This window comes from Terrapene carolina, unplaced genomic scaffold (genome assembly GCF_002925995.2).
Source record: "Terrapene carolina triunguis isolate 2854851 unplaced genomic scaffold, T_m_triunguis-2.0 Scaffold119, whole genome shotgun sequence".
NCBI lineage: Eukaryota > Metazoa > Chordata > Testudines > Emydidae > Terrapene > Terrapene triunguis.
Window position 1 is genome coordinate 2313597 of NW_020664470.1, and position 20904 is coordinate 2334500.

At 45.8% G+C, this 20904-nt stretch overlaps 1 protein-coding gene and 1 pseudogene across 1 annotated transcript; both read left to right on the top strand.

The window, feature by feature from the left end:
• Positions 1-7341: 7341 nt before the first annotated feature.
• LOC112113399 (olfactory receptor 4D1-like) lies at positions 7342-8577 on the top strand. Its single transcript, XM_024209670.2, has 2 exons — positions 7342-7430; positions 7610-8577. Exon 2 carries the CDS (start codon positions 7630-7632, stop codon positions 8575-8577), a length of 948 nt encoding a protein of 315 aa, XP_024065438.1. The 5' UTR covers positions 7342-7430; positions 7610-7629.
• A 5131-nt stretch (positions 8578-13708) lies between these two features.
• Positions 13709-19517, top strand: LOC113406689 (annotated as a pseudogene).
• The last annotated feature ends 1387 nt before the right edge of the window (positions 19518-20904 follow it).

A 20904-nucleotide genomic window follows, 5' to 3' on the forward strand; every position in this document is an offset into this window, starting at 1 on the left:
GGCAGTGTGCTGGGAGGGCTGCTGAGCCCTGAGCCCTGATTAGGGGGCAGAGCTTGGCTGATTAGGGGGCCTATAAAAGCGGCCACCCAGCCAGGCAGCGGCACAAGCTGCGAGCAGCGGCACCCAACAAACAGGGCTGCTAACAGGGGAGTTTAAGTGGGAGTTTACAGGGGGAGGTGGAAGGGGAGGGAGCGGTGTCCGGTGCTCTTTGTTTCCCCAGAAGCAGCAGGCAGAGACTATAGCAGCCATGAGCCAGGCAGCGGGGGACACAATGCAGATGATTGCACGTGGCAGCTACGGTATGTACATGGTACTATCAGGGGCACCTGAACAGAGGTATGTCTGTATGAAGTGCCACTTAATAGACGTGCTGGAAGAAAAGATCCGAGGGTTGGAGATGCAGGTAGATACCCTGGTAGAGTTTAGAAGGGGATTCGAGCAGCTACTGGAGCAAAGGCAGGGAGTAGCTGAAGGGGAATGCTCAGGGGTGCAGGTGGAAGCGGGGGCTATGGTCTGTGAGGGGGGAATGTCAGGGGGAGAACAAGAGCAGTGGAATCATGTGACCGTGAGAAGCAGGCCAAGGAAAAGGAGGGCTAGTGAGGGGGAAATAGAACTCAGGAACAGGTTTGGGTGTTTGGATAACGAGGAGGGGAGGCAGCAGGTGGTAACTGATGGTGGGAGGGTGAGGAAGAAGAGAAGAGCGGCTAGTCCCATAGAAAGAGGGGAGGAGTTGATGGAGACAGCATCAATACTGAGCCCCAGGAGGATACAGGATGGCACTAGGGGGACCATAAGGGAAAATAGAAACAGACAGGAGTTGTGAATACAGGGAACAGGGGATAGATTGGTAGATCGCACTGTCACCAGGCAAAGGCAGGTTTATGTGACTGGGGACTCCTTACTGAGGAGGTTAGACAGGCCTGTGACCAGGGCGGACCCAGAGAACAGAAGGGTGTGCTGTCTACCGGGAGCTAAGATACGGGATGTGGACCTGCGGTTGAAAAGGATCCTAAAAGGAGCAGGTAAGAACCCCTTGATCATCCTTCACGTAGGAACGAATGACATGGCTAGGTTCTCGCTAGAGAGAATCAAGGGATATTATGCCAGGCTAGGGAAGACGCTTAAGGAAGTCGAGGATCAGATTATCTTCAGTGGGATTCTGCCTGTTCCTAGAGAAGGACAGCAAAGGGCTGACAGAATTGTAAGGATAAATAGCTGGCTAAGGGAGTGGTGCTATAAGGAGGGCTTTGGGATGTATGGCCACTGGGAGGCTTTCGGGGACAGACAGCTGTTCTCACGGGATGGACTTCACCTGAGTAGGGAAGGAAATAGACTTCTGGGAGGTAGGCTGGCTCATCTCATCAAAAGGGCTTTAAACTAGGAATTTGGGGGAGACGGTTGGGAGATGTCCAGTTAATCTCCACGCCAGATTCAAACACTGAAAAGGATGGTGAAGAGATAAGCACAGATATAGGTAGGGGTAAGGGATTAGACATAAGAAGGAGGGGGAGGATGGACAGTACGGGGTCCGTACCAAATTGCATAACTAATGGGAGAAAGGATAAACAGCATACAGTAAGATGTTTATACACCAATGCAAGAAGCCTAGGTAACAAAATGGAGGAATTGGAGCTCCTGGTCCAAGATATGAAACCGGATATCGTAGGAATAACCGAAACGTGGTGGAACGGTAGTCATGACTGGAGTACAGGTATGGAAGGGTATGTGCTGTTTAGGAATGACCGGAACAAAGGTAAAGGTGGGGGAGTGGCATTGTATGTCAATAAAGAGGTAAACTGTAAAGAAATAATAACTGATGGAATGGATAAGACAGAGTCTGTCTGGGCAATAATCACACTGGGTAAAAGAACTACTAGAGCCTCCCTTGGGATAGTGCTTGGGGTGTGCTATAGACCGCCGGGATCTAGCCTGGAAGCGGACAGAGAACTATTTAATGTTTTTAGGGAAGTAAAAACTAATAAGAACTGTGTAATCATGGGGGACTTCAACTTCCCAGATATAGACTGGGGAACAAATGCTAGTAACAATAATAGGACTCAGATGTTCCTAGACATGCTAGCAGATGAATTCCTTCATCAAGTAGTAGCTGAACCGATGAGGGGGGATGCCATTTTAGATTTGATGCTGGTGAGTAGTGAGGACCTCGTTGAGGAAATGGTTGTAGGGGACAACCTGGGCTCGAGTGACCATGAGCTAATACAGTTCAAACTAAATGGAAGGATTAACAGTATCAAAACTGTGACTAAGGTTTACGATTTCAAAAAGGCCAACTTTAATAAATTAAGGCAACTACTTAGGGAAGTGGATTGGGCTAACATATTTAGGGATCTAAAGGCAGATGGCGCCTGGGATTATTTCAAGTTGAAGTTGCATGAGCTGTCCGAGGCCTGTATCCCGAGAAAGGGAAAACGGTTAGTAGGCAGGAGATTTAGACCTAGCTGGATGACCGAGCGTCTCAAAGGGGCGATTAAGAAAAAACAGAAAGCGTACAAAGAATGGAAGAGGGGAGGGATCAGCAAGGAAACCTACCTTATTGAGGTCAGAGCATGTAGGGATGCAGTGAGAAAGGCCAAAAGCCGTGTAGAGTTGGACCTTGCGAGGGGAATTAAAACCAATAGTAAGAGGTTTTACAGCCATATAAATAGGAAGAAAACAAAGAAAGAGGAAGTGGGACCACTGAAGAATGTAGATGGAGTGGAGATTAAGGATAATCTAGGCATGGCACAATATCTAAATGAATATTTTGCATCGGTCTTTAATAAGGCTAATGAAGGGCTTAGGAATAGAGGCAGCAGGACAGAGGGGAATAAAGGAGGGGGGGTTGACATTACCGTATCAGAGGTGGAAGCCAAACTTGAACAGCTAAACGGGACTAAATTGGGCGGACCGGATGATCTTCATCCTAGAATTTTGAAGGAACTGGCGCGAGAAATTGCAAGCCCCTTGGCGACAATTTTTAATGAATCTGTAAACTCGGGGGTGGTACCGTTGGACTGGAAAATAGCTAATGTGGTTCCTATTTTTAAGAAAGGGGAAAAAAGTGATCCGGGTAACTACAGGCCTGTTAGTTTAACATCTGTAGTATGCAAGGTCTTGGAAAAAATTTTGAAGGAGAAAGTAGTTAAGGACCTTGAGGTGAATGGCAATTGGGACAAATTACAACATGGGTTTACGAAAGGCAGATCGTGCCAAACCAACCTGATCTCCTTCTTTGAGAAAGTAACAGACTTTCTAGATAAAGGAAATGCGGTGGATCTAATATACCTCGATTTTAGTAAAGCGTTTGATACGGTACCGCATGAGGAATTATTGGTTAAATTGGAAAAGATGGGGATCGATATGAAAATCCAGAGGTGGATAAAGAACTGGTTAAAGGGGAGACTGCAGCGGGTAGTACTGAAAGGTGAACTGTCAGGTTGGAAGGAGGTCACCAGTGGGGTTCCTCAAGGTTCGGTTTTGGGTCCAATTTTATTTAATCTATTTATTACTGACCTCGGAACCGAATGTAGGAGTGGGCTGATAAAGTTTGCGGATGACACAAAGTTGGGAGGTATTGTCAATTCGGAGAAGGATCGGGATATCCTGCAGGGAGACTTGGATGACCTTGTAAATTGGAGTAATAGTAATAGGATGAAATTTAATAGTGAGAAGTGTAAGGTGATGCATTTAGGGATGACTAACAAGAATTTTAGTTACAAGCTGGGGACGCATCGGTTAGAAGTGACGGAGGAGGAGAAGGACCTCGGAGTCCTGGTTGATCGCAGGATGACTATGAGTAGGCAATGTGACGTGGCTGTGAAAAAAGCTAATGTGGTCTTGGGATGCATTAGGCGAGGTATTTCTAGTAGGGACAAGGAGGTGCTGCTTCCGTTATACAAGGCACTGGTGAGACCTCATTTGGAGTACTGTGTGCAGTTCTGGTCTCCTATGTTTAAAAAGGATGAACTCAAACTGGAACGGGTACAGAGAAGGGCCACTAGGATGATCCGAGGAATGGAAAACCTTTCGTATGAAAGGAGACTCGAGGAGCTCGGTTTGTTTAGCATAACCAAAAGAAGGCTGAGGGGGGATATGATTGCTCTCTTTAAATATATCAGAGGGATAAATACCAGGGAGGGAGAGGAATTATTTCAGCTAAGTACTAATGTGGACACGAGAACAAATGGATATAAACTGGCTGTGGGGAAGTTTAGGCTTGAAATTAGACGAAGGTTTCTAACCATCAGAGGGGTGAAATTTTGGAACAGCCTTCCGAGGGAAACAGTGGGGGCGAAAGACCTCTCTGGCTTTAAGATTAGGCTAGATAAGTTTATGGAGGGAATGGTTTGATGGGATAACGTGATTTTAGTCAATTAGGCAATAACGTGCCATCGCTGGTAAAATGAGGGTCCGGCTGGAGAATCTTGCCTGTATGCTTGGGGTTCTACTGATCACCATATTTGGGGTCGGGAAGGAATTTTCCTCCAGGGTAGATTGGCAGAGGCCCTGGAGGTTTTTCGCCTTCCTCCGCAGCATGGGGCAGGGGGTCCCAAGCTGGAGGATTCTCTGCGACTTGAAGTCTTTAAATCACGATCTGGAGACTTCAACAGCTGAGTTAAGGGATAGTGGGTGGGTCAGCTTTTGTGGACTGCATCATGCGGGAGGTCAGACTAGATGACCATAATGGTCCCTTCTGACCTTAAAATCTGTGAGTCTATGAGTCTATGATTCCTACCACACAAGAGTGTTGAGAACTTTCTCTTCCAGTGCCATGAATCCAACCCAGGAGTCTTAGGACTTCCTTTGCTTCACAAGCCAGTCAAAAGCCACTTCTTTCCATGTATTCCAAATACCCTTCTTGTAGCACCCTCAGGCTATTCAGCACAGGAGGTTATTTCCAAACCTGTTGAGTTTCCATGGCTCAAAAAACCCCACATAAACAGTGGAAACTCTCCATGAATTTATTAATGACTCCCCTTCAGACAGAATCCCCTGATCTCCAAAGCACAAACTCTCTTGATTCTGTCCAGTAGAGCTAAAGGGGATTTCACAGATTCTTTGATCCTAGCTCCAGCCTTAGCACAGGGGGCAAATATAATATAAGCGGATGTTTTCTGCAGCTGTTTCTTTATGGCTCTAGATCCCCTTCCCCTGCCTGTCAGGAAAGCAAAGATCAGCTTTGAGATCACAGACACGATCGTTTGCAGACAGACGACTCTGGGATGACAGACACAGCAGCTTGTAGGAGGTAACACCAGGATATGCATCATTATTTTAGGGGGAGATGCATAGAGACCATGCTAACAAGGAAGGCGAGATGTACTTGCAGAGATAACATTTTTTAATGAAAGATCTTTTTTTCTAGGTTTATAGGTATTTGCTGGGGATTTCAGAAGAGCTTAAGTCAGTTAGGAAGATAACAGGCCACAGATCCATTACTACCATCACTGTCTGAGACCTTCATGTGACTAGTTCAGTGTCACTCATCTTCTCCCATGGCAAGGGCTCTAGGTTGCTAAGACCTGAAATGCATTTTTCTCTGGAGCAGGTTGGAGATTGGAAGTGGACCGGAGAAGTTTCCAGATTTGCAGATAAAATCAGAGCGAAATTCCCACCGTGGATTTCTTTCAATTAGAATCTTTTATGCTTTTAAGCTTTTGAATAATATTAGACTGGAATTTTCTCAGAAGGCCCATTTCAGAATTTAACATGGAGTCATACATTCTAAGACCAGAAGAGGCCAGATAATTCCCCCAGGATAATTCCTAAAGCAGGCTCTTTTTTTTCCTAAAAGTTCTATCTTGATTTTAAAACTGTCAGTGATGGAGAATCCACCACAACCTTGGTAAGTTGTTCCAATGCAGTTGGGCACCTAACTCCCTGAAAGTTGAGAGCAGCTCCCATTTACACTAAGATCCTAAAATGCTTAAAGGTGACTTACTTCACAACAGATCAAGGTGTAGCCCATGCTGAACTAATGAGGCACCTCTCTACTGGCTAGAGCACATTCAGAGTACATCTGCTACAGGCTTTTAACTAATGGCTCTGGTCTTTTATCTCAGCCAGTACACACTGATGTGTTTCTATTGAAATTTCCACAGCAGCCTCTGGAGTCTCTGATGTCTAGATGAGGCAATGCCCCTACCTTCATTCCTTTCCACCCAAGTTCTCCACCTAATTACTTGCCATGACCCCAATCATCACGGTGCCCATGTTCCTGACAATCCTTAATAGATTAACCTCCCCAGACTCCTGAAATGTAGGGAAACTATTGTTAATCTCAATTAAGAGAGAAGGAGCAGAGGCAGGGATTGTCAAAGGACCTGAGGAGTTTAAGCATCCAGCTCCCAACAGTGATCAGCAGAGGTAGATACCTAACCTTCTTCTGCCTTGAAAATCCCAGACTGAGAGGAGGTGTCAGTTATCAGTAGTCACAGAAGTTGTCTGTGGCAGAGCAGAAACTTAACCCAGCTCTCAAGCATCTAGTGCTCTACCTTCAAAGCCATACTCTCCAACTATTCACACCCCAACCTGAAACCATACTTTATGGTCAAGGTTTTTAAAGCCGATTAACATCCTTTTGCAAGACATATCTACAGACTGCAGATGGGAAAATCTGTTTTGGGGGGCTTTTTTAACCCAATGTTTCAATTTTTCATCTGAAACTGTCAATCAAAATTAAGTTTTTCCTTTCATTTAAAGCAACATTTTCTTTTGAAAAGAATATCACTATAAAAAAATGGTTGGTTGGAATCAAAATATTTAATGGGAAAATTGTTTTTTTTTTCAATTATGTCTTTTCACTTTTTCATGAGAAATGTTCAAAAGAAAATGAAGCTTTTCATTTCACTTGGATACAAAATTTTCACTTCTTACTCTTTGCATGATAAATTGTGAGAGAAAGGCAAACTTTCTCCCACTTTTCGTACTTTCCTTTCCACAATTTTAGGGTGGAAAAGTGGGATAAAGTTTTTTTTAAAAGAAGTAAAAAAAGAAAGAGACTGAAAATCCAAAGCCTAAACATTGGGGGGAAAAAATGGGAGGTCTAGAGCATCAAAGTTGCAGATGGATGAATGAACACTGTAAGGAACAGGGACACTTTTGTGGAGCAAACCACTCCCTTTCATTCCTAGGACAAGTTCACCACTGGAGGAGTGAAGAGCGTCTGCTGAATCAGGATTCTCCCGAATTCAGCTGAGCACACAGTGTTTAATTGAGAAAAAATAAGAAAATTCCTAAACAAAGTTTGTTTGCTAACATGGATTTAAGAAAAATGTAATATCAGTCACTTAAGCTATGTCTACACTACCGCCTGGATAGACGCTCCTGAGATCAATGCACAGAGGTCAATTTAGCGGATCTACTGCCAAATCGACTGCAGATCGCTCTCCAGTCGACCCTGGTACTCCATCCCAAACGAGAAAATTAAGGTAAGTTGACTGAAGAGTGTCAACCTAAGCTACGTCGACTCCAGCTACATTATTCACATACCTGGAGTTGCGTAACATAGGTCGACTTACCGCAGTAGAGTAGACATAGCCTTAGAGGGAGAGGTGGGGAGAATTACAAAAAGGACATAATTATTATTGTTATTTCTGTTTAATTGCAGATATATTTTAAGTCCACAAAATGGACCAGCAGAACCTCACCACTACAGTGACTGAATTTGTGCTCCTGGGACTCACCCAGAGTCCTGAGCTAGAGCATTTTTTCTTCATTGCCTTCTTCATAGTATATGTGACCACTTGGTTGGGAAATTTAACCATCATCATCACGGTGATCTCTGACCACCACCTCCACACCCCTATGTACTTCCTGCTGGCAAACCTGGCTTTCCTAGATGTCAGTGACTCATCGGTCAATACTCCCAGATTGCTGTTGTGTCTCCTCTCCCAGTGTAAAACCATCTCATTCAATGACTGTCTCCTCCAGATCTTCTTCTTCCACTTCATAGGGGGTGCAATGGTATTTTTCCTTGTGGGGATGGCAGTCGATCGGTATGTGGCCATCTATAAACCACTGAGATACTTGATTATCATGAATCGGAGTGTGTGCGTGGGGATAGTGGCACTGGCGTGGCTGGGTGGATTTGCTCACTCTGCTGTTCAGATTGGATTGCTCCTCCAGCTACCATTCTGTGGGCCGAACGTCCTGGACAATTTTTACTGTGATGTCCCACAGGTCATCAAACTGGCCTGCACTGACACCCATGTGATCGAGCTGCAGATGGTCTTCAATAGTGGAGTGCTCCTTCTAATTGTATTCATAATTCTGCTCATTTCCTACATCATCATCTTAGTCCAGATCAGGTCACATGTCACGGACGGGAAGCGCAAGGCTCTGTCAACCTGTGGAACCCAGATTACCGTGGTGTGTTTAATATTCATACCCACCATCTTCATCTATGCTCGGCCCTTCAAGAAGTTTGCCCTGGACAAAGTGGTGTCTGTCATTTACACAGTAATCACTCCAATGCTGAACTCAATGATCTACACGTTGAGAAATGCTGAGATGAAAAAGGCCATCAAGAGACTGATGAGCAGATTCCTGTTCTCATGCAGGAAACTAAAAACATAATTTATTTTTGAATGATCATTTCTCTTAGAAACTAGACCATATCAGAGAGGGGATGAATACGCCACATGAATTGTGTATCCTATCGAACGGGATCACATCCTGCAAACTTGTGAAATATTATGTGCATAAATAAGTTACGGAACAAGGGCCATAATCTCCACTGAAATCCATGAAGCCAGTTGGTGCAAATCAGCATAGCTCCATTGGAGTAAATAGAACATATCCCCAGCTGGTGTAAATCAATGTACAGTAGTTGCTGTGATGAAGTGGGGTTTTTTCCACCTTGTTATGTTGCATGTGAGTCGTACTGTCTTACACTAATACTGTGTGTACCTCAGTTTCCCTGTGTACTGCACCAATGTCTAGGTGGTGGGAATTGGGTGTGTGACTTTTGCTGAGGCCCTCAGGGCAGGTGAAGCTTCCCATCTGTCTGCACGTAGGCAATGGTCGGTGCCCTTCGTAACCTGACATCCAGGAGGGGGATGAGACCAGGTGACATTTCCCCGGGAAGCAGGACAAAGCCCCAGGGAGGAGCAACAGGCATGCTGGAGGCCAGGCAGTGGGGTCCAGGGCAGTCTGCAGTGTGGGACTGGAAGAGGGGGAGTCCAGGGCATCTGGCCCAGGACTCCCCAAGATGGACTTGTCTGAAAGTCACTGATTTCTGTGCTAACAAGTTCTGTTCTACGATGTGTACCTCTCGACTAATAAACCTTCCATTTTACAATGCTGGTTGAGTCACAGCTCACTGCAGAGTTGGGGTGCAGGGCCCTCTAGCTTTCCTAGGAGCCCCACCCAAGTGGACTCGCTGTGGGAAGCGCACGGTGTGGAAAGGGATGCTGAATGCTCTGAGGTCAGATCCAGGAAGTTCGAAGCTGTGTAAACTTCTTGTCCTGGCAACAGTTTTCTCAGAGAGAGGAGGCATGCTCCTCCAGAGTCCTGACTGGCTTCATACAGAGTAGTTCCAGAGCATTGGCCCGGTGACTCCATGACAGTTGCATTGGAGCCAGTAGACCATAGCCCCAGCTGTAAACCTGCATAGCTCCACTGGAGTCAATGGGTCAGATCCCCAGCTGATGCAATTCAGTGTGCTCTCTGAATATTTTCCAACAATGGAGGATTCCTGATGTAAAGGTGTATTTATAAATAAAGCTGGACAATCTTTCTTTTTTAGTTGAAAAGGTTTTTGTTAATGTGTTTTTCTTTTAATTGACAATTGGTAAATAAAAATTTTCATACTTTTCCAGATTCTCAGAGAAAAAAAAGAAAAAAAATGAAAAAAATCTTCTCTCATTTACTTCTTCTTTAGGTTTTATTTCCCCCCCATTTTTCTCCTTCTGTACTGCCCTTTTCCTTAGAAAAAGAGGAGAAAGTAAAAAAAGAGAAAATGGGGAGAGAAGTAGGAGAAAAAAGGAAAACTGACAAAAACAAAACCTAATAGTTTTAGATAAAAGTGTCATTAATACTACTACCACAAATAACTACTTTCCAAAATTTTTGCAATGAAATGTTTTTGAAATTGTTCAGTAATTTTCTGAAATTTTTTTGTTTTCCAATCAGCTCAAAATGTATAACTTTAAGTAGTTAAAATGCAGCTCCACTGTAAAATCTAATTAACTAACAAAAGACCCCTCCGTAATCCACAGATCTGCAATCCAGGGGTATCAGAGTTGGATTGTCAGGGTCAAAATAATTTTGAATTTTCACCCCTGCTAGCCCTGCAGAGCCAACAGAGCTCTGGGATGGTGGCTGGATGCTATTTCCAGCTGAAATAACAAAAGAATTATTAATTAACTTCCAGCCTATGAAACCTGTGAAAAACCACTGACTCATCAGGGATGCCCATGGCTGGAGATGGGACATTTGAGGGCATGAGATGGGCTCTGAGGTTGCACTGAGCATTCTCCCTCTTAGGTGATTGGCTGGCAGGTTCAAATATTGTTGGGGTCTAACAGATGGCCATATGTGGGGTCAGAAAGGAGTTTTCCCCCAGTTGAGATTGGCAGTGGGAGTTGGGGATTTTTCGCCTTCCTCTGTAGCATTGGGTGCTGGTCACTCACCAGGATTATCTGGGTGTATCTCAGTCATTGTCCTGACATTGCGGAGACCTCAGGCACTGGTGCACCCCATCCCTCCTATTCTCTGCCTGTGGCACATAACAGCCTAGTCTCCTGTGGGCCGCAATACTTAGGTCCAATTTCTGTTGCTGGGTTTAGTGTGAGGGCGCTGAGTAATGTTAGCAGCCTGTGCTACACAGGGGGTCAGACTAGATGATATAGCAAACAAAATGTGTTTGAATGCAGCCAAATGCAAAGGTATTCATCAAGGAACAAGGAATGAAGAGCTAAAGGGCTCCTTAATCTAGGGGAGGAAGGCAGAACAGGAACCAGTGGCTGGCAGCTGAAGTCAGACAAATGTAATTTAGACACAAATTTTTAACATTAGCCATTGCAACAAGCTACCAAGGCAAGTGGGGGGTTCTCCATCTCTAGATGCCTTCAAATCCAGATGGGATGCCCTTCTAGAAGATGCTGTGGGGCATGGGGGCCCTTGAGTCCCCACCAGACCACAGTTTGGGTTGCTTCCCTTTTCTAGCACTCACCGACTCCTTCCCCTGCTTGGGGCATACCAGAGTCTCTCTCTCAAAAAAAAAACAAAAAACAGTGCAGGGAAGATCAAAGTAAATAAAGGGAAAAGGGGGCTTAGTCTCTTGGTCACCCCTTTGGGGCCCAGCTTGTCTGTAGGCATTTTAGTGTCCTGCTAAGAATTAGAGTCCATCCTTAGACCCTCACCCCACCTTTTTGTAACGTTCATTCTGTATCAGGGACAGACAGTGTCAAGGGCAGCTGGGTCCATGACTCACTCTCTCTTTGCTGATCTGCCCCTGTAGCTAGATTTCTCCCAGCCATCTTCTCCTACTTGCCATCCCTTCCTGTGGCAGGTTTTCCCTTTTTGAATCCAGTCTCCCACGCCCCTGTCTAACCCACTGTACCTCACTCTCCTCTCAGATTTGGGGATATAGTGCAGGAATCTGTACATAGACTTCTCTTGTTATAACTCACTAGACCCACTCCCCAGAGAAAGAAGCAGGAGCTACTAATTGCCCTCTGTACATTTCTTAAACAAGCACCTAAGTGACAAAGGGATCTAAGTCCCATTGACTTTTAATGAGACTTAGGCACTTTGGAAAACATTACCCAAGTGTTCTGATCACTCACTCCCACTTCACTCTCAGAGCCAAGGAAAGAAATAAGGGGTTCTGACTACCACTCTCCTTCTCAAAACACTTCATCATGTTCCTCTCCCAGGTAGAGAAGGATAACCCAGGACTCCTGGGTTTTTCTCTCTCTCAGGAGTCAAGCAAACATCCAACTTTTCTCTGAGTCTCACATGCTTTCCAGCAACTCAATGCTCAGTTAACTCCACACAAAGAAAACACTTGCAAAATTTAAATCCAAAAACTGAAACTTCTGTGAACTTTTTCATAATCCCACTTGGAATCAAAGTGACATGTGCATAATGCCCAAATTCCGAATGTAGCATCTTTCTTGGCCATGTCTAGTGAAACTCTGGTGGATTCCAGGGGATTTTTCATCCTAATACCAGTGTTAGTGGAAGGGTCAGAAATGACATAATGAGATGACTTCTGGGGCTAATTCCTCTTTCAGCCTAGTGTGACAGTCTGTATCCCTATGTTCACCCTTTTTACAAAACTATAATGGATTTTGTACAAAGTACATCTTGTGAGGTATCTTTTGAAAACTCATAATGTGCTGATCATTATTGTCATGGTAAAATATGTGTGGCAACATTGTAGGTAAAGTTATAAGATTCTACTGTATAACATTATTGAGGCATATTCCAAGCAGGCACAAACCAGTCTCTCAAAGACAAAAGACAAACTGATGCCTCAGCCAGGTGTCAATGAAATCAAATGGACTATCACGTGGTTAAGTGGCCATTCTTTGGCAGGAAAAAGGATGTGAGTGAGGAATTTACATATCGGCAAAGAAACAGGTGGAAGTTCCCATCCCACAGACTTTCTGTCTCCTGAACCCCCGCTGGAGAATTTTCTCAAAAAGGAGGGAAAAAATACAAAAATGGGGAACAGATGCCCCAAATGTTCTCTCCCTTCATCTCTATTCATGTCAGCCAGAACACTTGAAGAACAAAGGAAACAGCTTGGGACCGGTGGAAAGATTCAGCCAGTAAGGTTGCTAGGACATGTGGTGAGAGAGACTTGCACTTTGGATTCACGGAGCTTTTTTAAGGCTGCTAAGTTGACAATGCTGCCGGTGCTACTGTTCTTGGAGCTCTGGTGTTAGGTGCACAGAGAGTGAAGCGTGCTGATTCAGCAGACCTCCATGTTATGGATAAAGAAAGACCACAGGCTCTGTAGAGTGGGGAGGGCACTTTGCCAGATTTATTGTCGACAAAGCACAGTATGAGGGCCTTATAGATACACTTAACACATGTATGTCCGTGAGAATGGTACTGCTACAATCAGGACACCAGAATCCTGTCCCCCTGCACCTGCCCAAACATGCCCCTCCTATGACTTCTCTTTTTATACATAGAATCATAGGACTGGAAGGGACCTCAGGAGGTCATCTAGTCCAGTCCCCTGCATTCATGGCAGGACTAAGTATTATCTAGACCATCGCCGATAGGTGTTTGTCTAACCTACTCTTAAAAACCTCCAATGACAGAGATTCCACAACCTCCCTCCTTGATACAAACAAGCAATGTGTCACACTCCAGATGTTGTTAGTTACCATCCTCATTCGCATATGTGCCAGTTTGACTAAAACATCCTTATCCATTATCCTGTTATCCCCTCCTTATCATTTGAGGTGCCCATGTGTTCCTGTGCCATCTCTTAGGAATGCATTTATTAGTTATCTGAGAGTTATGGGTATTTTGGTACCATCCTCTCTGGTCAGGAATGTGCTTACTTGGTTTGATGACACCCAGTGTGTGCTACTACTTTGCTAAGTCCAGGCCTACTCTGGTTCATGGCCTTTGGTTCACACTGCTAGTTTTGCTGAGGTCTCCAGCATGGCCTATTGGTGTCTTTGACCATTCCATTCTCCAGGTTGCACTGCTCATCCAGCTTCCCTTCTGTGGACCCAATATGCTACACAGTTTCTTCTTTGACATCCCCCTGGTCTTCAAACTGGCCTGCACTGACACATACATGATGGAGGTCCTGCTGGTCTCCAGCAGTGGGCTGGTCACCACAGGAGTCTTCATCACATTGCTCATATCCTATATCATCATCTTGGTCCAGATAAGGGCATAAGTCATGGAAGGGAGGCACAAAGCCCTGACCACCTCTGCCATCCAGATCACAGTGCTGAGATTGCATTTTGGCCCTGGATCTTTATCTATGACTGGCCTTTCCAGAAGTTCATGATGGACAAGGCAGTGTCTGTGCTGTACAGTGATTACTCCAATGCTGAACCTGAAGATCCACACCCTGAGGAACACTGAGATGAAAAGCCCGTCGGGAGGGTAATAGGAAGGATCCTGCTCTCAGAGAGGAAATCAAAACTTTGATAGACTTGTGTAGTGATTAGTAGGAAGGCTTCTGCTTCTTTTCCCTGGCTCCAGTTGGGGAGTGGGTCTAGTGAGATATAGCAAGAGAAGTCTATGAGTCCAGATTCCTGGGCTATATCCCCAAATCTGAGAGGAGAGTGGGGTCCAGTGGGCTAGACAGGGGTGTGGAGGACTGGATTCAAAAAGGGAAAGCCTGACACACGAACAAATGGCAACTAGGAGAAGATACCTGGGAGAAAGCTGGCTATAGGGCTAGATCAGCAAAGTGAAAGTGAGTCATGGACCCACTGTCCTTGACACTATCTGCCCCTGATACAGAATGAAGATTACAGAAAGGCTGTGCCCTTATCTGGACCAATAAGACTCTAATCCTTAGCAGAACATGAAAAAGCCTACAGACAAGCTGGGCCCCAAAGGGGTGACCAAGAGACTAAGCCCCCTTTTTCCTTTATTTACTTTGATCCGCCCTGCACTGATTTTGTTTTGAGAGACTCTGATATGCCCCAAGCAGGGGAAGGAGTTGGTGAGTGCTAAAAAAGGGAAGCAACCCATACTGTGGTCTGGTGGGGACTCAATTGGCCCTATACCCCACAGTATCTTCTAGAAGGGCATCCCATCTGGATTGAAGGCATCAAGAGATGGAGAATATACCACTTGCCTTGGTAACTTGTTGCAATGGTTAATGTTAAAAAATTGTGTCTAAATTAAATTTGTCTCTAAATTAAATTTGTCTGGATTCAGCTTCCAGCCACTAGTTCCTCTTCTGCCTTCTTCCTCTAGATCAAAGAGCCTTTAAGTACCTTCCTTTCTTGTTCCTCGATGAATACCTTTGCATTTGGCTGTGTTCAAGCACATTTCATTTGAGTTGGCCCTACTTATTAAGCGATCCAGAGCACTGTGTGTCATTTCCCTGTCCTCATCATTATTTACCATTCCACCAATCTTTGTGTCATCTGCAAGTTATATCAGCAGACATATTTACTTCCAGATCATTGATTAAAATGATGAATGTCATTGGAACTGAAGAATCTCACTAGAGGATTAGTCCTCATTGATGACAGTTTTTTTAAAAAGTATGCCGTTTAGTTGCACCCGTATCAGTCCCAGGATGTTAGAGAAACAAGGTGGGTGAGGTAATATCTGTTATTGGACCAACTTCTGTTGGTGAGAGAGACAAAATTTTGAGTCACACAGAACTCTTCTTCTGGTCTGTGTGAAGCTCTGTATGACTTGAAAGCTAGTCTCTCTCACCAACAGAAGTTGGTCCAATAAAATATATCACCTCACCCACTTTGTCTCTCTATTTTTTTAGATCAATCAATTATCCAGTTCTTAATCTGTTTAATATGTGCTGTATTGACATTCTAAAGTGATAATTTTTTAATTAGAAGGTCGTGTAGCACTAAGTCAAACATCTTACAAAAGACTAAGGACTAGATCCACAAAGAGGTTTAGGAATATAACTGCCACTTTTGATGCCTAAATCCATTACTAAGCTCCTCAAAATCTCTGCTTAGCTTGCAGGGGTGTGCACTGTCTTCTTCTGGCATATTTTACAAAAAGTGGAGCAACTTCAACAGGAGGGATGGAAAGAAACCCACCTCCGTATATCCTATTACCCAGCGGTTAGGACAGTCACGTGGGAGATAGGTTACCTGGGTTCATGTTGTTGCTCTGAATGAGGCAGATTGAAGGTTTAAATAGGGGTCTCTAACATGCTTGGTGACTTCTTTAAACACTGGGCTTCTGAGTAAAATGGTGCAAGAAAGGGCTGACCTGGGTTAGCTGTCTGAGTCCAGGAGAGTGAGCATAAGAACATAATATAAGAATGGCCATACTGGGTTAGGCCAATGGTGCATCTAGCCCAGTATCCAGTCTTCTGACAGTAGCCAGTACCAGAAGCTTCAGAGGGAATGAATGGAACAGGGCAATTATCGAGTGATCCATCCCCTATTGCTGAGTCCCAGCTTGGGGAGTTGTAGGTTTAGCGAGACCCAGGGTATGGGGTTTCATCCCTGACCCTCTTGGCTCATAGCCATTGATGGACCTATCCTCCATGAACGTATATAATTCTTTTTTTGAACTTGGTTAAACTTTTGGCCTTCAAAACATCCCCTGGCAATGAGTTGGACAGATTGAGTGTGAGTTGTGTGAAGAAGTACTTCCTTACGATTGTTTTAAACCTCCTGTCTTTTAATTTAATTGTTTGAGCCTCGGTTATTGTTTTATGAGAAGGGGTAAATAACACTACCTTATTCACTTTTCTCACACCATTCATGATTTTATAGACCTTTATCATATCCCCCTTTGTCATCTCTTTTCTAAGAAGAACAGTCCTCGTCTTTTTCCATCCCCTTAGTCATTTCATTGCTATTCTCCTCACTTTGTCCAATTCTAACATATCTTATTTTGAGATGATGTGACCAGAACTGCACACAGTATTCAAGGTGTGGATGCACAATGGATTTCTATGGTGGCATTATGATATTTTCTGTTTTATTATCTATCCCTTTCCTAATGTTTCCTAATATTCCATTAGCTTTTTCGACTGCCGCTGCACATTGAGCAGAAGTTTTCAGAGAGCTATCCATGATGATCTTTTTCTTGAGTGGTAATAGATAATTTAGATCCCATCATTTTGTATGTATATTTGGGATTATGTTTTCCAATGTGCATTACTATGCAATTATCAGCACTGGATTTCAATCACCATTTTGTGTCCCAGTCACCCAGTTTAGTGAGATTCTTTTGTAACTCTCCACCATCAGATTTGGATTTAACTATTTTGAGTAATTTTGTATTGTCTGCAAATCTTGCCAACTCATTTTTCACCCTCCTTTCCAGATCATGTATGAATATGTGGTATAGCACTGGATCCACTATTTACCTCTCTCCATTGAGAAAACTGACCAGTCATTCAAATTCTTTGTTTCTTATCTTTCAACCAGGTAATTATCCATGAGAGGACCTTACCTCTTATCCCATGGTTTGCTTAAGAGCCTTTAGTGAGGGACTAGAGTGGCCATGTACACATTCTTGGAATATTGGACATTCCAGCACTTCTGGGAATGGTGTGGGGCTGCTCTTGCCAGAGTGACCTTTTCATGCTGCATGGGGGATGTCATTTTCAACAGTGTACTGCCCCGCCGCAGCTGGATGGGGGAGAAAGCAGCCAAAAAAAGTAGTCTGGCGTAAAACTGTACAAGTGACCTCACTCCATCCAGACTCCAGTAGTGAGGCCCTTCACACCCAATCCTTGGAGAGTTTTTCCAGTTTTCACCTCATCCATCTTTATCCAACACTGAGAGTTTCCAAAGGAAGAACTAACCCAGCTTGAGTATCGGGTCCCAGGTGGAGTTTGAAATGTGTTATGTATGAGAGAGACACAATGTGTGTGTGTGTGGTTGTGTGTCTGCTGTTCCCCATGGCTGTAACCACTAGACCCCTCTCCACTCCCAATGCTCTGGGTAGAACATTGGAGTCCTGTTGATCATTTCCTTTCAGCTCCAGGGCCCTCTGATTAATCCAGCGAATGACAAGAACCCAGTGAACAAGTTCATCCTGCTGGGTTTCCACTCCCCAGGCCAGCAGAGCTGCACTCTCCTCTGTGCTCTTCTCTCCTCCACCTACGCTGGGACACTGGCAGGCAACCTGTGCATTGTATGGGCTATCCTGCAGGACCCTGCCTCCAATGCTTGCCCATATTCATCCTTCTGGGGAAATTCTCCTGGCTGGAGATCTGCTATGTCATAACCACAATGCCACAGATGCTCTCTGACCTGGTGTCCCACACCATCCCTATCTCCTTCCGTGCCTGCTTCGTGCAGTTCTACTTCTTCCTTTCTACAGCGCCACTGAGTGCTTCTTCCTCTCGGACATGGCCTTGGATAGGTTCCTGGCCATCTGCTGTCCCTTGTGCTGCCCTGTATTCATGTCCCACCAGCTCTGCTGGGCCTTAATGGTCTCCTGCTGGCTCTCCAGAGTCCTGTGGTTCATGATGCCCATGGTCCTCATCTCCCAGCTCTCCTTCTGTGGCCCTGTGGTGGTGTATGCACACCCTGTCTCACTTCAGAGTGGATCGTGGGTGCGCTGACACTGCGGTTACAGTCTGCCAGACTGTCCTGGACCTCTCAAAAGTGTGGCCCAATGGCCAGAATCAAAGCGGCAGTCCTTGGGTTGTGGGCTGCGTTGCCTAATGGCACGAGACACTATGGCTGCCCACGAGCACAGGGTGGTGTGGCCTAGTGGCCAGAGTCAATATAGCGGTCTTTGAGTGCAGAGCAGCGAGACCTAGCTGCCAGAGTCAATATAGCGTCCCTCAAGCACAGGGCAGCATGGCCTAGTGGCCAGAGTCAATACAGCTGCACTTGGGTGCAGGGCTATGTGGCCTAGTGACCAGAGTCAATAAAGTGGCCCTTGAATATAGAGCAGCATGGCTTAGTGGCTGGAGTCAATATAGCTACCCTCGAATGCAGGGCAGCATGTCCTAATGGCCAAATGTGGGGGCCGTCACCAAAAGGGGGGCAGCCAGAGTAGGGGGACTGGGTCCATCCAACTCCACTGGGTTCTGACCTAGGGCCCTAACAGTGGCGGAGTGGTCTGCCACTGGGTCAGTGAAGAATCCAACCACAACATGCTGACCTTACACAAGTAGGAGATTCCACTCACCCCATATCCCTGGGTCACTTCCTACTGGGCTTCCTGAAGCTTCAGCCCATATGACGTCAGGGTCTCCAGGCTCCTTGGCGCAGGTACGCCCTGGGACTCTGACTCCAGTCGGTCAGCTATGAGCAACAGGTCTCCGGTCTGGATCTCGTGCTTGAACCTCCACCAAGCATCCTTCCTCCTTGGCAGTCAGCCCAGACTGAGCTCGGCTGTTCTCCTTTATACTAGCATGGCACTTGGAGCATGCCCAGCATGGTCTGAGGGGCAGGACTTCCTCCACCGATAGTGTGAGATTAACCCTTTCCTGCCTAGTGTGGGGTATGCACACCCCATAACAGGCCCCAACACCCTGGATCATTTTGTCTGCGTGACCTGGCCCCATAGGTGGCTGCTTCTTGCACGACAACTTCCTGGACTGAACAGGCCTGCTATGCCCTGAGTGCCCTCATCATCTTCACCACCATCCTCTTCATCCTGGCTTCCTATGGGCTAGTTGACAGGGCAGTGCTGCCCTCAGGGACTGAGCAGCACAAGGGCTTCTTCATATGCAGCTGGTGATCATGGCCCTATTCTACGGCTTCATCTATGTCAACCCAGCAGCCTCGGGGAGCAGCAGGAAGGTGGTGACTCTCTTCTACATGGTGGGAACCCCACGGCTCAACCTGCTGATCTACAGCCTGAGAAACAAAGAAATGAAGGAAGCTCTGAGGAGACGCTGATGGGGGAGCGGTACGGGGTTTTGCTCTGGCCCCTGTCAGGGATTGGTCAATGGGGTATGAGGCCTTCCCCTTCCAGGGGGTGCTGGGTCCAATCCTGCAGGGGGAACACACAGCATTTTATGTGACCTGCAGGGGTCACTTGTAATATTAAAAAATGGCTGTTTGATGATACACCCAGAACACAAGGGGAAATGGGGAAGGTGTGGGGGTGTATGTGTCCTTGCTGTAGGAAATGAGCCCTGCTTAGTGTGTGTTTGTAGGGGGTAGGAGAGCGAACCAAGTGCATGTGCAGAGAGGCTGGCTCGTATCTCCGCCCTTTTTGTGCAGCTGTATTTTATAATTGTTACCTGGATAAATGAGTTATCACACTTAGATCCAGAGAGTAAAGTTCTGCTCTCCTTTTCTCTGCTGTCAATCAGGAGCAACCCCAATGATGTCATGAGACTGACACCTATGCAGCTGGGATCAAAATCATGGCAACATTATATTTGTATGTTACAGACCACACTCCTTTCCCACAGCCAGGGATAGAACCCAGGAGTCCGAGCCCCTCCCCAATCTAACCCAGTAGACCCCATTATTCTCCCATAGCCAGGGACAGAAATGAAAAGAAGATCTCTAGCTAACAGAGGGGAGGGATAGCTCAGTGGTTTGAGTATTGGCCTCCTAAACCTGGGGTTGTGAGTTCAATTCCTGAGGGGGCCACTTAGGGATCTGTGGCAAAAATCTGTCTGGGGATTGGTCCTGCTTTGAGCAGCAGGTTGGACTAGATGACCTCCTGAGGTCCCTTCCAACCCTGATATTCTATGAACAGAGGTGTCAGGTCCTAGACCAACCTCCCAATGGTTGGTCACCCTGAAGGACCCTTGTGTTTCATGTCCGAGGTTCCTAAAAACTTCAGGGTTTCAGCTAGTCACTTGCAGAGCTGAGGGATTACCCCCCCCCAATCTATTTTTGGAGGTTGTTTGTGTTGTTGCCTTCTTGGTCTGAAGCACTGGGATTGCCACAGCTGGAGATGGGACACTGGGTGGGGTGGGCCAGGGCTCTGAGGTAGCACAGAGCCAAACTTTCTCTTAGGTGCTTGGTTGGCAGTTCTTGCTCAGATGCTCAGGGTCTAACTGGTCTCCGTATGTGGGCTGGGGCAGGAATTTCCCCCCAGCTCAAATTGGCAGTGACCTTGGTTTTTTCCACCTTCCTCTGCAGTATGTGGGTCAGCATGTGGTCAGTTGCCAGGACTAGCTGGGTGTGTCTCCTTTAATCATTTCCCTGTCATTGCGGGGGCTTTAGGGACTGGTCCCTGCTATTCTCCGCCCATGGCACATAACAAGTTAGCCTCCTGAGGTTTGTAATACCTTGGTCGAGTTTCAGTTGCTAGGTGGTGTTGCTG